Raw genomic sequence first — 17,215 nt, 5'->3', positions numbered from 1 at the left:
GTCCTTGTTATAAGGATGGTTTGGCGAACATAGGTGTTTTTGTTAACATAGGCTTATAATTAACATTTTTCACACCAATTAGACACAATAACTACACTACCAATTTCCTTAATATACTTTTTTAAAGGAATTTTTTTTATATTTTTGAACAAGAATACATATAGTATCAATATTAAAAGTTTTATAACTATCTTTAGAAGACAAAGCACAACTTTGAGTCAACAAATTCATTGCTTGCTCACTAAATCTACTATCAACTTTGAAATTGTTTGCCAATGGTACTAAAAAGTATTTCAACTCTAAACTATTGCTATATTGTGACCTAATTCTTTTCAAGACAAGAGCACCCAAATCTTGTTGGTAAATGAAAATTATTAGGTCAAAAATTTTAATACCATGCTTTTGGCAAACAGATACACACATTTGTGAATTCATAATTAAACTCACACCAATATTTAGATGTGTGGAGCAAAATAGGCGGCAACCAAAACTATAAACAAGCACAAACAATAACATAAAATAACAGGAGAAGAAGGAAATAACAATATTTGTTTACCCAATTCATTCCAAATTTGAACTACTCTGGGAAGAGAGCAGATCTCTAATTCACTATCAATGAATTCTTTACAAAGAGATATAAGAGTTATAAGAAATTAGCCTTCAACCTGTTCTATAAGAACAAATCCTAATTTCTACTTTTTTTCCAAACTAGATCATTGACCCGTGCGTCGCACGGGTCATATTGACCGTAATATATAAGAAAAATTGATGTGAAATAAATTGTATGTTCTCCTCTGTTATGTCAAATGATAAAACACCTAAAGAAATGATTGATATCAAGAGTGAAAAGTTAAATTTATGTTTAAGGAAGATACATTTTACTGCTAAAAGCAAAAGAGAAACAAATGATCAGTTCACAATTTTTTTTTGGAGAGAAGCATCATGGTTTATTTCCACCTTTTCATAGTGAGTCACAACTGTCTCGTGTTCCATGGTGATCTGTCGTTCAAAAAAGGAAGCAATGCCCCTTTTCTTCAATTTTTTTTACAAAGCTAGTTATCCCCCGTTGACCTAAGAGCACCACCATAACACAATATTGTGATCATTGGATTGACACGCATTTGATAAAATTCCAGCTTAGATCCACATTATTTTGTTCAAAGAGAAAAATCCATAACACAATATGAAGGTGAGAAAAACACAAGAAGGGGGGTTGAATTGTGTTTTAGAAAAATTCTTCGTTTCTCCTAAAAACTGAACACACTGATCAGAAGCTAAGCGAGACAGCTTCTGAAGTGATAATCAGAATCTAAATGCAGCGGAATAAAACAGAGAGAGAGAGAAGAAGAACGACACAAAGCAATTATACTGGTTCCTTCCACAATCCGGAAGTAGTCCAGTCCCCCTTGCACTTCCAAGGAGATTTCACTATGAGTAATATCTGATTACAAATGCTCAAGCACACAAGCAAGAGACTTCCAATGCTCAAGCACACAAGCAAGAGACTTCCAATGCTCAAGCACACAAGCAAGAGACTTCCTTTGCTCAAGAACACAATCAAGAGACTTCCTGCTCAAGCACAACTGCAAGAGACTTCCTAACTAAACAAAATTACACAGAAAATTGTTTAAGGTTGAACACTTGATATACAATCAGAGGTGCTCACAATACAAATCAGATACAGACTCAATGGACTTAAGAATTTCTAAGATATGACTTTGAGACACAGAAATTCTAAGTGAATGCAGAACAATTTCAGCAGAGGTTTGGTACTTGTGAAAATCTTTGTGAGTCTTTCGTTCAGAGTTCATGCATTACCAATTCTCTAGGTCTTCACTCCTTTATATAGTGGTGTGAAAGAGACGTTGTGAAATTGCCAGCACACCAAAGAGTCGTTGTTGAAGCTTGATCTTTCACCAATAATCTTTTGCCTGATTTGGCTGTTGTCCTATGAAGAACAAATTTGAAATCCATTCCTTATCCAAAGGAACATCTATGCAGGCGAAACCGTATTCTGGAGCTGTTTTCTTGTCCTGTAGCGCGGACACAAAACAGAGTAGTGGAGAACGTGGTTGTACAATTCGTACAAAGTACAATGTCAACGCTTTCGTCCAAATTGCAAACACACGCCTTCAAACACCTTTGAAATGACCGTTGCAAACTCCACTAATCCTTTGTTTGTGTTTTCGAATCCAATAGACAGCTTTTGCATTGATAATTCTTCAATTCTTGATTCTTTGCAAATCCAGTTGATATTCAGCTTCTGGTGAAATGGCTTCTGATGAGGCAGCTTCTGATGATGCAGCTTCTGATGATATGACTTCTGCAGCTTCTGATGACGCAGCTTCTGATGATGTGGCTTCTGGACCTCTTGTCTTCAGAAGCACTATTCTTCAGGAGCAGCTTACTTCAGGAGCGCTATTTCTTCAGGAGCAGCTTGACTTCAGGAGCGCTTTTTCTCTTCAGTAGCAAGTTGCCTTCAGGAGCGTCCAAGCTTCAAATTTTTGTTGTTTCCATAGCTCTTTATTTGCTCATTCAGAACCAATGATGATGTAACTTTATAATTATGGTCCTGTACACTTGAACAAATATTAGCTAGTCCAATTTACAATTTTTAATACCTTGTTATCATCAAAACCCTTTAAGGTTCATTGTTAAACACATTTTGTTCCAACAATCTCCCCCTTTTTGATGATGACAAACAAAAGTATTTAAAATTGATCAATTGTTGTTAATCTAATTAACAAGTTGACTTTGGGGTTCTGAGGTTTGTAAGCTCAGAATCTGAGGTTTGTAAGCTCAAACTCCCCCTGAGTCTGATAGTCTTTAAGGTGAGGTTTGTAAGCTCCCCCTAAGTTCTATCCAGGTTAATTAAATTCATTTTTCGCGCAATAATATTATCAGAGCTTAAAAACAAAATTGAATCATTGAAAGAATTAACTTATAGATAAGAAGAATGGTTCAATTAATTTTACTTGAATTTTGATACTCCTTCGTTCGTTCATAGCTTATACCAATAAGGTAAAAAAAATGATAGAAGGTTTTCAAAAATTTCAAATGCCATTAATGGGGCTCAGAGCCTTTAAATACTTGTCACATATACTCCCCCTTTTGTCATTATAAAAAAAAATTGAAATATATAGGCATAAAAGACAAAGAGATATGAGAAAAACTCAAACATGAGAGAGTATACTAAGCAATGAACTAAATAAATCAGAGCAAAATATATGAACATGTATATTCAATTGTCAGAAGCAGCTAAACAGTCAGAATCAGTAAGCATTCAGAAGCAAGAGAAATAAGACAAGATGGTTTCAGAAGCAAGGACTAAGAAATTTTAAAACAGACAACAAACAAAGAAAAACACAAGGGTGTGCAACTAAGGGTTGGTTTGTTGTTGTTTCTTCATCTCTTCCATTTCTTCAATCTTCTTCTTCAACAGTTCTTCAAGTTGTTGTTGCCTCTGAAGAAGAGCTTGTTCCCTTTCTCTAGCTTCTTGCTGCTGCTGTGCCATCTGTTTCTTCAGAAGCTTACACAACCTTGCTTCTCTGGTCAAGTAATCCGTTTCAAAGAAGAAAGGCTGGTTTGCCAGGAGCAGTGTAGAACTTCTTACTCTGAGACTCTAATTCAGATGCTCCATTAACTTCCTGACAGTAGCTTCCTTGCTTCTGATGCACTTAGCCCTTATGCTTTCAATTAGCTCAGTTGCCCGGTTCTGAAGAGATGCCCAGGAGTCTTCATATGCACCTGTGAGATCAATTGTCCCTCTTTGATCCACCAGATTATGCAATTGACTCAGAATTGTCAGAAGCTCAGAATTAATATATCCAGATTCCAGGATGTCTGTGGGTGGTTGTTCAAGGATTTCAAGATCAGAATCATTGATTTCCAAATCTTGAACAGGGTTAGGAACTGGAATGGTAAAGTGTGTTTGTGTGTTTGAAGATGAAGGCTGGTCAGAATCAATGTGTGTGGTGGAGGTTGAGGCTTGAACATTGACTAGAGAGATGTCAACATCCATGGGAGTTGGTTCAGGGGAGTGTTCAGGTAAAGGTTGAAATTCAATTTCAGTTGATGGTTGTTGTGGTGAAGATGATGTTTGAGTGTTGAGTTGGGGGTCAATAGTAGCTATTGGTGATTGAGGGGGTGTTGTGGGTTTATGTGGTTCAGGTGTTTGTTGATGGGGGTTTTCTGAAACAACGTTTTCAGAAGCAGCTGCTTCTGGAGTTGCTTCAGAGGCCTTTTCTGAGGTAGATTTGTCTATGGGTAACTCACCTGAGTAGTGGAGAGCAAGATTGTCTAAGACAGAAGTGTCTTCTAATGATTCAGGTGCTGATGGTGAAGAGGGTGAAATGGGGATAGAGGTGACTGGAATCTGGATTGCCTGATCTGCAGGGCCAGCTTCAGAAGAGATCTTCTGTGGACCAGCAGATTGAGGAACTGCTTCTGAAGTTCCCTCTTCTGGAGCATTTTCAAAAATGAGCATCATATCGTCTTCCTCATTGTCTTCAGAAGGCTTACCAGCAATGGCTCTTACTTCAGCCAATTTCTCTTTGAAGTACCTATCACAATCTTCCATACCCAAGGCCTTGAGCTTTTCATCTCTTTGATGAGTGTATTGTGCTTTTAGATACTTGTTGTCTGAAATAAGTTCAGAAGCACGTTCATCTGCCATCCTTTTCCTTATTCGAGTCATCTCAACCATAGGACTCACAAGTTGAAGGGGAGCCTTCTTCTTCTTTAGCTTGGGATCAGCCTCCTCTTTCTCTATTTCTTCAAGAGCTTCATCCAGCTGCTCTTGAGTGATTACCAAGTCTGCCTTACCTTTTCTCCTCTTCTGTGGAATAGAAGCAGCACCAACCTTCTGCATCTTTCCTTTTTCCTTGATAGAAACAGGTTTAGCAGCTTCTGACTCAGTACTAGTTCTGGCCTTCTTTCCTTTAGTAGGAGCAGCTTCTGATTCAGAACTAGTTCTGGCCCTTTTCCCTTCAGGTGCATCAGAAACAGCAGCTTCTGACACAGCAACTGCCTTGGCCTTCTTGCCTTTCCCTTTAGCAAGAGCAGCTTCCTCCTGAGACCTCGCATCTTCCTCCAAGACGTACTCAGCTACTGATTGAACTAGGAAATCAGAGTCACTTTCCTTAAAGATGGGAGGAAAGTCCCTGATTATCTCAGTTTCAGCAGTTGTCATCTCTAACCACTTTTCATCTTTAGGGGCTTCTTTGATGAACTTCATAGAGCATAAGCTCCTGCTACTGATAGTCCTTTCAGCAGTAGAGACTTCGAAACATTTATCAGAAGCACTCCTTGTCCTTTTTAAGAACTCCAGCACCCTTCCTTGATGAAAGATTTCAGACAGCAATCTTCCATAGGGTACTTGTTTTCTTCCTCTTGTAGTGCTTTCGTTTATGGCCCAGCAGAGATGATCCATTACATATCTGGGGAAGTTTATCTTTTCAAGATTGGTCATGAAATAAATTGCTAGCTTCTGTTGGTTGTTGGGTTGGTCAGACCCTCCTGCTCTTTGAAAGAAGCAATCATTACTGAATTTCACCAACATTCTGTTGTGAATCTCCATCTCTGAAGGCTTGGCATCTTTCTTCCCACCCAGAAGAGAGTTGTAGTAACCTTTTAGCAGGACATCTTCCTTCCTGACTATTTCTTGGAATCTTCCCTCTGCATGCATCCTACAAGCTTTAGCTATAACGTCCTCAGTGATGGTTATAGGAATGCCCATCACTTCAGACCTTATTTCTAAGCTATCAAATGATGTAGGATTCATATCCATGACCATTTTCCCTTTCTTTGACCCCGCTTGTTTGCTTACGACTTTTGCAGGCTTTTCATTGTACACTTCAGCTTTTAACCAAAAGTCCTTGACCAAGTTCACATATGTTGGCCCATTTAGCATCTTGAAATACTCAGACATCATCTGAGTTTCTATCAAACCTTCCATGTTTACTTCATACTTCTTGAGTGAAGCAAAATCCACCGGTGACTCTACTTGAACTATTAAGGATTCCCATGGAATATCCATAGTCTTCTCTTTGTAGATGGACCCAGATTCTGATACGCTTTGCTTGTTTGATGTAGATTCTGAAACTTTTGAGCTTGATGATGCCATTTGATGATTGACGAAGATTTGAAGAAGATGAAGATTTTAGGGTTCTAAGGTTGAGAGAATGCGCTTACTTCGCAAGAGGTTTGAGAGCAAATGTGTTTGTTGTGAGTGAGTAGTGTGTGAATTGACAAAGTGTTAAAAGTAAAACGATTGCAATTCAAAAGAGACAAACAAACATAACATTAATGACAAAATTGGGGGCGCGTGAAAAGTACTTTCAAAGCTATTAAATCATCATTGCCCTTTTTAGTTATACACCAACACATACAGGCCACGTAAGAAGTTCACAGAGTAACTACCAAGTTAGTGGGCCAGAAGTTACTTTTTAAAAGGTAACTTCCTACGTTTCCACTAATTCAACTATTCAGAAGCAACAAATCCAGCTTCTGGACTTCAGATGCTGACGTCATCATCAGAAGCGAGTTTTCCTCAGAACCTCAATAAAGAGCTTCTGATGGACTACTGCTTCTGAACTAACTTCAGAACCTAAAATCCTATTCAGGAGCAAGCAAGCATTTAATCAGATACAAAGTGCATGTTCAAATTTTTCTTTATAAAATCAAATCTTTCAACAGTTAAAGGCTTAGTAAATATATCAGCCCATTGATTTTCAGTATCAATGAATTGTATATCTAAAATTCCTTTTTGAACATAATCTCTGATAAAATGGTGTTTGATTTCAATGTGCTTCGCTCTTGAATGCAAAATTGGATTTTTAGACAAACAAATAGCAGCAGTATTATCACAATAAATGGGAATACTGTTAGCAGTTATCTGATAATCTTCCAACTGATGTTTCATCCAAAGTAGTTGTGTACAACAACTTGCAGCTGAAATGTATTCTGCTTCTGCTGTAGACATAGCAATAGTTGTTTGTCTTTTGCTAGCCCAGGATATAAGATTATCACCCAGAAATTGACAATTGCCACTGGTTGACTTTCTTTCAATCCTATCACCAGCATAATCAGCATCACAGAATCCAATTAGCTTATAATCTAAGGATTTCCTATAAAGGAGTCCAAGATTAGTTGTTCCTTTCAAATACCTGAAGATTCTCTTGACAGCAGTCATATGAGATTCTCTAGGATCTGATTGGAATCTTGCACACAAGCATACACTGAATAAAATATCTGGCCTAGATGCAGTGAGGTATAACAAAGAACCAATCATACCTCTATACAGCTTCTGATCTACTTTAGCTCCTTCATCTTCTTTGCTCAAGTTGCACGTAGGGTGCATTGGAGTGTTCATCACTTTACAATCTACAAGTTTGAACTTCTTCAGAAGCTCCTTTGTGTACTTTGATTGATGAACATAGACTCCATCTTTGCATTGATTGATTTGAATGCCCAGGAAGAACTTCAGCTCTCCCATCATGCTCATTTCAAATTCATCCTGCATTAACTCAGAAAATTCCTTGCAAAGAGATGCATTAGTAGAACCAAATATTATATCATCAACATATATTTGCACAACAAGAATATCTTTCTCAAGGGTCCTTCTGAAGAGTGTAGTATCGACCTGTCCTCTTTTAAAATCATTTTTGATTAAGAAATTACTTAGTCTATCATACCAAGCTCTGGGAGCTTGTTTCAAGCCATATAGTGATTTCTTCAGTTTAAAAACATGGTCAGGATATTTAATATCCTCAAATCTAGGAGGTTGCTTGACATACACTTCTTCTTCTATGACACCATTTAGAAATGCACTCTTGACATCCATTTGATATAATATTATGCCATGATTAACTGCATAGGAAAGAAGTAACCTGATTGCTTCCAATCTTGCAACTGGAGCAAACGTTTCAGTGTAATCAATGCCTTCTTGTTGACTATACCCTTGTGCAACAAGCCTGGCTTTGTTTCTTGTTACTTCACCTTGCTCATTCAGCTTGTTTCTGAATACCCATTTTGTTCCAATAATGTTCTTGTGCTGAGGTTTGGGTACCAGATCCCACACATCATTTCTTTGAAATTGATTCAACTCTTCTTGCATAGCTAGGATCCATCCATCATCTGAAAGTGCTTCATCAACTGTTGTAGGTTCAATCATTGAGATTAGTCCAATCATTGACTCTTCTTGTCTGAAATGTGATCTTGTTCTTCTTGGACTATCTTTGTTTCCAATGATTAGCTCCTCAGGATGTGAAGACTTGTGTTTGAATGTGTTTCTGGGAGGATCTTCTTGATGTGAGCCATCTTGTGCTTCATCAGAAGCAGTTTCATCTTGCGCTTTTGATGTGGGTTCAGCTTCTGGACTATCTTCAGACTCAGCTATCTGATCAGGTTCTGGAGTAGCCTCAGGAACCTGTATCTCTGCAAAACTTTCACCTTGCTTTGAAGTTTTATCTTCAAGCTCCTTGTCATCAAATTTAACGTGCATAGATTCTTCAACACAAAGTGTTTCTGAATTATACACTCTGTATGCCTTTGACCTTTCAGAGTAACCTAAGAAGATTCCTCTTTGGGCCTTGGCATCAAATTTCTTTAGGTAGAGCTTGTTGTTCAGAATGTAACATGTACATCCAAATTGATGTAAGTAAGAGATATTGGGTTTTCTTCCTTTAAAGAGTTCATATGCTGTTTTCTCCAAAATAGGTCTAATATAGATCCTGTTTTGAACATAGCAAGCTGTATTCACTGCTTCTGCCCAAAAATGTTTTGGTAAATTGTTTTCATGAATCATGGTTCTGGCCATTTCTTGTAAAGTTCTATTCTTTCTCTCTACAACCCCATTTTGTTGTGGTGTTCTAGGAGAAGAGAATTCATGGAAAATTCCATGTTTTTCACAAAAAGCTTCAAATGGCTCATTTTCAAATTCTCCACCATGATCACTTCTGATTTTCAAAATTTTTGATTCTTTTTCAGATTGAATTTGAGTGCAGAAGCTACTGAATACATCACACGCAACATCTTTACTCTTTATGAATTTCACCCAAGTCCATCTGCTGTAATCATCAACAATGACTAATCCATATCTACTTCCATATAAGGATGCAGTACTTACTGGTCCAAATAAATCAATATGGAGTAATTCTAACGGTCTTGAGGTTGAAACAATGTCTTTGGATTTAAAAGATGATTTCACAATTTTCCCTCTCTGACATGCACCACAGAGTGCATCTGAATGATAGTCAATGTCTGGTAGCCCTTTCACAAGTTGTAACTTACTAAGCTTAGAGATTAACCTCCAGTTAGCATGTCCCAACCTTCTGTGCCACATCCATTTCTTATCATTCACTGATAGTAGGCAAACCACCTTCTGATCAGCCAGTTCAGAAAAATTGATTTTATAGACATTGTCAACTCTCTTTCCTTTGAACACAATGGATTTGTCTTCCTTGTTGATTACTGTACAGTTGGGTCTTTCAAAAAGCACATCATAACCATTATCACAAAATTGACTAATGCTCAAAAGGTTATGTTCAAGACCATCTACCAACCATACATTATTAATTGAGGTAGAGGAATTACCAATAGTTCCTGTACCTATGATCCTGCCTGACTGGTTGCCTCCAAATTTCACATTTCCTCCCTCTTTCATTGTTAGACTGAGGAACATGGACTTGTCTCCTGTCATGTGTCTTGAGCAACCGCTGTCTAGGTACCATGATCTTTGCTTTGGCACTGCTCTTAGACATACCTGCATCATTGACATTTTTAGTTTTAGGTACCCATTGTTCTATGGGTCCTGGAAGGTTAGTACTTAAGGCTTTACTCTTCACTTCTTGTACCTTGTGCTGTGAGTTGGGTTGCTTCTGATTAACCATCACCTTAGGTTTTGGTACTTCAGAAGCAGTAACTGTCTTCTTCTGAAACTTAGACTTCAGAACCCCAGATTTTGGTTTCACCAGACTCTGAGGAATAGGTTCTGATCTTTTCAGGATCCTAACCTTTGAAGTCTTGGAATCAGATTTGATCATAGCCTTTGACTTAGAGTTCTTTGGCTTTGAAATAATCTTAGCCTTAGAACTAGAAGCTTCAGGTTCTGATTGAACAACAGTTTCCAACTCAGCCCCTTCTGGTACAAAGAATGTTTTCAGACCTTCCTTGATGCATTCACAACAAGACTTTAGATTGGTTTTCTCCAGTTTCACTTCTGGAAAACCAATTCCTCTGCCATTGTTCTTGTAAATGCTATAAATCATAGAAGCCACTCTGCTTCTGTCAATGCCAGATATAATAAAATCTTCAAGAGCAATTTCATGGTTACTTAAAGGTTTTTCATTACACTTTTCTTGTAGCTTCTGACATAAGAACCTGAGCTGATCTTCATATGTTTTACACATGAAGTCAAAGCCCCTAAGTCCTTGTTCAGAAGCTTTCAGATCCAATAAAGTTGATTTTTGCTGTTGTACCAAATCAGCATATTTTTCTTTTAAATCCTTCAACTCATTGGTTCTTACTTCAAAATGTGTAAGAAGTTCTTTAAGTGACTCAACAAGTTCATCTCTGGGAATTTTGGAATATACCTCGTTTTCATCTTCTGAGTCTGAATCTGACCCAGCTTCTGAAGTTGCTGTTGCTACCAACCCAACAGCTACCTTTGCATCTTCATCAGCTTCCTCTTTATCAGATCCAGATTCACTACCCAAATCATCCCAGGTTGCCATTAAACTCTGCTTAATCTGCTTCTTGAATTTGCTTGGTTTGAATGTAGACCTCTTTGACTTGTCCTTTGACTTTTCTCCTTGAAGATCAGGGCATTCAGCAATGAAGTGACCTGGCTTCTTACAGTTGAAGCATCCCTTCTGATCTTCTTTCCTTGAGCTTCTGGAGTTACCCCTTCTGGAGAGAAACTTTCTGTTCTTCTTGGCCAGATATTGAAGTCTGTTTGAGAGCATGGCCATTTCTGCAGCATCTGGTTCAGAGTCTGAACTTGACTGTTCTTCCTCTTCAGATTCAACCACTTTGAGAGCTTTTGATGACTTGCCTTTGGATGGAAGAGCTATTGATTTACTCTTCTTAGTAGACTCATGTTCATTAAGACTTAACTCATGAACTTTGAGAGAACTAACAAGATCTTCGACACTTAAAGTGTTTAAATCTTTAGCTTCCTCAATGGCAGTCACTTTTGGTCTCCATCTGGCAGGTAAGCTTCTGAGTATCTTGCTTACATGATCAGAAGCAACATAGCTCTTCTTTAGAATCTGTAGACCAGAAACTAAGGTTTGAAACCTTGAGTACATCTCCTCAATAGTTTCATCCTCCTTCATTTTGAATAACTCATACTGATGTACAAGCAGGAGAGCCTTTGCTTCTTTGACCTTCTTGCTCCCTTCATAATTTGAACAGAGAGAAGCAAACATAGCTTTAGCAGTGGATTTGTCACTCATCTTCATGTATTCTGCTTTGGGTATGGCAGTGACAAGAGCTCCTCTGATAATATGATGCTTCTTGTAAAGTTTCCTCAGTTCTGGAGTATGTTTCTTTCTATCCACAGCAGCTCCTTCTTCATCAAGGACTAAATCACCAACACCATCTTCCAGAATATCCCATAATTCTTCATCTAGGCTCATGATGTAACTGTAAAAGTTGGTCTTCCACCAAGAGAACTCTTCAGCATCTCCATTGAACTTTGGAACTTTTCCAATACTGGTTTTCTTACTATCACTATAATCATGTGAGACATGTTTATAGCTAGTATCACCAGGACCAGTAGGAGTAGGAGTAGACATGTTTTTCTCAGATCTTTGACTGTTGCACGGTTAAGTGATACACAACAGACCAAGGCTCTAGATACCAATTGAAGGTGAGAAAAACACAAGAAGGGGGGTTGAATTGTGTTTTAGAAAAATTCTTCGTTTCTCCTAAAAACTGAACACACTGATCAGAAGCTAAGCGAGACAGCTTCTGAAGTGATAATCAGAATCTAAATGCAGCGGAATAAAACAGAGAGAGAGAGAAGAAGAACGACACAAAGCAATTATACTGGTTCCTTCCACAATCCGGAAGTAGTCCAGTCCCCCTTGCACTTCCAAGGAGATTTCACTATGAGTAATATCTGATTACAAATGCTCAAGCACACAAGCAAGAGACTTCCAATGCTCAAGCACACAAGCAAGAGACTTCCAATGCTCAAGCACACAAGCAAGAGACTTCCTTTGCTCAAGAACACAATCAAGAGACTTCCTGCTCAAGCACAACTGCAAGAGACTTCCTAACTAAACAAAATTACACAGAAAATTGTTTAAGGTTGAACACTTGATATACAATCAGAGGTGCTCACAATACAAATCAGATACAGACTCAATGGACTTAAGAATTTCTAAGATATGACTTTGAGACACAGAAATTCTAAGTGAATGCAGAACAATTTCAGCAGAGGTTTGGTACTTGTGAAAATCTTTGTGAGTCTTTCGTTCAGAGTTCATGCATTACCAATTCTCTAGGTCTTCACTCCTTTATATAGTGGTGTGAAAGAGACGTTGTGAAATTGCCAGCACACCAAAGAGTCGTTGTTGAAGCTTGATCTTTCACCAATAATCTTTTGCCTGATTTGGCTGTTGTCCTATGAAGAACAAATTTGAAATCCATTTCTTATCCAAAGGAACATCTATGCAGGCGAAACCGTATTCTGGAGCTGTTTTCTTGTCCTGTAGCGCGGACACAAAACAGAGTAGTGGAGAACGTGGTTGTACAATTCGTACAAAGTACAATGTCAACGCTTTCGTCCAAATTGCAAACACACGCCTTCAAACACCTTTGAAATGACCGTTGCAAACTCCACTAATCCTTTGTTTGTGTTTTCGAATCCAATAGACAGCTTTTGCATTGATAATTCTTCAATTCTTGATTCTTTGCAAATCCAGTTGATATTCAGCTTCTGGTGAAATGGCTTCTGATGAGGCAGCTTCTGATGATGCAGCTTCTGATGATATGACTTCTGCAGCTTCTGATGACGCAGCTTCTGATGATGTGGCTTCTGGACCTCTTGTCTTCAGAAGCACTATTCTTCAGGAGCAGCTTACTTCAGGAGCGCTATTTCTTCAGGAGCAGCTTGACTTCAGGAGCGCTTTTTCTCTTCAGTAGCAAGTTGCCTTCAGGAGCGTCCAAGCTTCAAATTTTTGTTGTTTCCATAGCTCTTTATTTGCTCATTGAGAACCAATGATGATGTAACTTTATAATTATGGTCCTGTACACTTGAACAAATATTAGCTAGTCCAATTTACAATTTTTAATACCTTGTTATCATCAAAACCCTTTAAGGTTCATTGTTAAACACATTTTGTTCCAACACAATATATCTAAAAAAAGTTACACATATAAAGAAAATAACCAAGGTCTTAGAAAAATCACCATTGATAGCCATGTCACAGAATTTAACAAAGAAGTTCTTAGAAAGAAAAAAAAAAGTCAAGGCACAAAACAAATAAGTTGCCATATCCATTTCTGTCCTTTGATATGCTGCATTAATTTGACCAGAAAGGCATGTCAATAATTAAGCTCATGCTATTAAAATCGTGAAACCTGAAATGGATGAAGCAGAGTATATCTTCAAAAACATTTCAAGTAACAGAAATCATCTCAACTCAACTCACCTCACATCAAATTCAATCAAAAACTGAAAAGATTATGTTAAATCAAAACAAAACTTTAATATGTGAATACCAACTAAAACAACCATGTATGCAGAGAATAAATAATAACATGATTTTCTTGTCTTTTTCCTATCACAACTTTAACAATTGACTTTATCACAATAAAGAGAATAAGTAGTGCATTGAGAAGTTATGCGCTTATCCTGCTTTCAATTTCATTTGATTTTCATAATCTAGCAAGTAGCAAGCAATTTACTTACAACATTCACAAATACAAAACAGATCAAACAACATAAAACCACTTAAGTAAGAATACAATGTTTCTTATCCTGTTTAGATTCATAACATATAAAATATACATATATAGCAACAATCAAATTTGTAGACCATGAAAAATATAACAACCATAACAGGGCCATCGTTTAACTTCTAAAGCATAAAAGACAAACGACCAATGAAGCAATTATTTATAGAAAAATTAAAGTTGTTCTCCCATACCACCAATAAAACCGCTCCACATACTGATTTTTCAAACCCATCATCTTCCTAATGAACATAAATGCAACTATTTCGACTTTTCAATTAAATCATCGATTGAAAAACAAAAATGAGACACCAAAAGATATGAACATGTGAGTGAAAATATAAAAACCCAAAACATAATAGAGAAAGCAAATAAATTGTGAAGGTATGACAATTATTCAAACCAAAGCAAAAAATCAGAAACATATATTTTGAAAGAAACATACCGCCGATTTGTATAAATAATGAATTACAATTGAAGACACATGCAAGCGACGAAGGCTGAACCGTGGATGCCAGTACATCAGCAAAGCGTTAGGGTTTAGAAATTTTGTTTCGAAGAAGAAGATTGTAGTGTGAGATTCAAACTGTCAGGAAGGCTTGATATGTCGACGCCGTGAAGGTAGTAACAGGGAAATTGGTTATGGCAGCAATCGAGTTGCAGAAGAAAATACAGAAGTAGAAAGCATAAATTGCAGGAGCTATTATGAAGGATGCTTGTGAGAGAAAGAGATGGATTGGATGAGGGAGAAAGGATTGAGATCTAGAAAATGAATGGGTAAAGAAGAAAGAGAAAGTGAAATAGACAGAAGAAGAAGAGGAATTAGCGTGTCAAATAACTAAGCAGGAGAATTGTATGGCACCGTTTGGGGAGTGTATAATTAGTTTCCAATAGGCACAATTTAATGCTTTACGTATATCAAGCAGGGAAAGTTTGAAAAAAATTCTGCATGGGAATCCGAAAGCCACAATGACTCGGTTAACAATACAAACCCCACAAAATACCACCAAAATTCAAATTTCAAGTCAGATGGGCGGGAAAATATTTTAGGATTGTATGCATTAGCATTTAATGACAGAATATTAGAGGGAAAAATTAGGGTTAATGGTTGCATCACCTAATAAGCTTTTAGAGTAAGGGATATTTTCATGTGGCCAAGAGGAGTCTTAATGATTTCAAACTCAAGGTGTTTGAATGGTGTTTCCAAACCCGAGGTTCTACCCCAAAACCCCTAGACAGTTAGCCTATTGATTCCCTAAAGGTTCCATCTTTTGTTCTCTCTAGGTTTGCCTTTTTCTACACTCTTAAACCCTAAACTCGTGTTGTCTATTTATAGGATTCGTCTAGCCCTTAAAACTTGACAACCAGGAACACATAAAACTCACGCATGCGCGTTGCACACCCCTTTTTGCGCATTGCATAAGAGATAGATGTTGGACATCATAGGAGATAGTGGTTGGACATCCTGTAACCCTTCTAGCTGCACATTGCGCAGTAAAGAGAAGACAACACTGAACATTTCAAGGCACAATTCAACATATACCACTCCAGCTTATCCCACCATTTTCTTTAAAATCTTGAATAAAAGCTTTTATTGAATAAACCAAAAGCATGACATTAACTAAAAAAGGAATACAATTTTTCTTTGCATTTCATTGTATTGCCATTGAATTTTATACAATTATACATCATTGAGCTAAAAATACTCAATCCTCAAGCAAATCCCTACTAAAACATGGATGGCTTGCAGGATTTTTTTTTAAAAAAATTGTCACTGAACAATGGTCTATTGAGAAATTATATTCAAGAGGGAAGCTCTAGATTTTATTAAGCGCCTAAATAAGTTCTCCAAATCATTCTCAATAGTTTCAATTGCATTCTCCAAAGCCTCTAATCTTTCATGTGCAGCCTGCATGTTTTCTCTATTAGTACCTTCACTTAAAAGAGTGTTTAAGGTAGCTTCAACACACAAAAACTCATTGACATTATCTGAGTTATCTTCACATGCTATGACTCCTTTGTGCATCATTTTAGCAACAAATTTCCACTTGGTTGTCTTTGACTTTGATGAAGACATAGTCAAGAATGACAAAATGATTTGAAAAATAGACAAATTCATTGCAATGACTTCTTTAAACACTCTAATCAAAGAATAAAGGTGATGGTCAAGTTCCAAAATTGACGACATGCCAAATTTACTATCCATTTGCTTCAAAGATGCGATCAACTTGTTGACATTTTTTTTCATCTTTTTTGTGAAGAATTTGTATTCTACCACACTTCTTTCAACACTTGAATCACCTTTTCTTCTCCTTAGACAAGAGTGAAGGGCTTGAACATTTTCCTTGATTTGAAGAATTGTATCCCTAGTGATGCCACAAATATCCAAAATTCTCATTGAACTATCTAACACCTCTTCAATGCATTTCTCACCTCTATGGTGAGAAATCACTTGTTGGGTTGATGCCATGTTGAGAAGATCATCCAATGAAATATATAAATCATCTATTAAGGAAAGACCAATATGAATGGAGCATGATGTAGATGTTCCTTCCCATGTCTTGAGCTTGTTCAATTCCTCATCTACTCTAATTGTGCTAGGATGAGATCTAGAAGGCAAACTAATGGAACGACCATGATACTTGATTGCCATGGTGCTTGCTCTTTTGTTTCTTTTTAATAATTGAAGCTCAACTTTGAAACTAAATGTATGCTTGATCGTTTTCTTATATAGGGGCTATTGTTCACATTTATTATTAGAGGATAAAAATAAAAAAGAAGCACAAATCGATGATCAAAGTGTTAGGCATGTGCCAGTGGCATGGGGCTACCTTTCAAATCGGGTAAAATGTCACACCTCTGCCCAATTTTATGTATTTTTAAATATGAAACAAAAAAGGACACAAGAATTATAAAATGGGTTTGAAGTTATTGGTGTATACATGGCTTGCTCTCCGTGTGTTGGTAAACAAAATTTTCATTAGTCATCACCTTGTTTGCATTCTCTTCATGCCACATTACCCCTATATACTAACTATGTTGTCTCAATATATATTAGGATGTTGGAAAATTTTGAGATCCACAATAATTTGAGTTATAGATAAACTAGCTATTTGGATTTTCATAAGTGATAGCCGTCGTGGGTATATTTAACGTTTAACATTATGCGCACGAGTGTCATGTATATATCTTTGGCAAATTAATGCTATTGGTTATTATAATCACCACCATCCCCTGATTTCCGCTGACA

The 17,215-nt window shown here is 37.2% G+C and overlaps 1 protein-coding gene and 1 long non-coding RNA gene across 2 annotated transcripts; both read right to left on the bottom strand.

Annotated features, from left to right (window-relative positions):
* Positions 1-836: 836 nt before the first annotated feature.
* Positions 837-15,009, bottom strand: LOC146900599 (uncharacterized). Its single transcript, XR_015023488.1, has 2 exons — positions 14,411-15,009; positions 837-1,071 (listed from the first exon to the last, which is right to left on the bottom strand). It is a non-coding gene; the product is annotated as an uncharacterized LOC146900599 (long non-coding RNA).
* A 573-nt stretch (positions 15,010-15,582) lies between these two features.
* On the bottom strand, positions 15,583-16,945 carry LOC146900598 (uncharacterized). The gene has a single exon (XM_085735125.1). The coding sequence runs from the start codon at positions 16,616-16,618 to the stop codon at positions 15,752-15,754; it is 867 nt and encodes a 288-aa protein (XP_085591251.1). The 5' UTR covers positions 16,619-16,945; the 3' UTR covers positions 15,583-15,751.
* Positions 16,946-17,215: the final 270 nt, after the last annotated feature.

This window comes from Medicago sativa, chromosome 8, assembly GCF_051527215.1.
Source record: "Medicago sativa cultivar Bolivia chromosome 8, Bolivia_mono, whole genome shotgun sequence".
NCBI classification, from domain to species: domain Eukaryota; kingdom Viridiplantae; phylum Streptophyta; class Magnoliopsida; order Fabales; family Fabaceae; genus Medicago; species Medicago sativa.
This window is presented reverse-complemented; position numbering and strand designations above follow the sequence as displayed.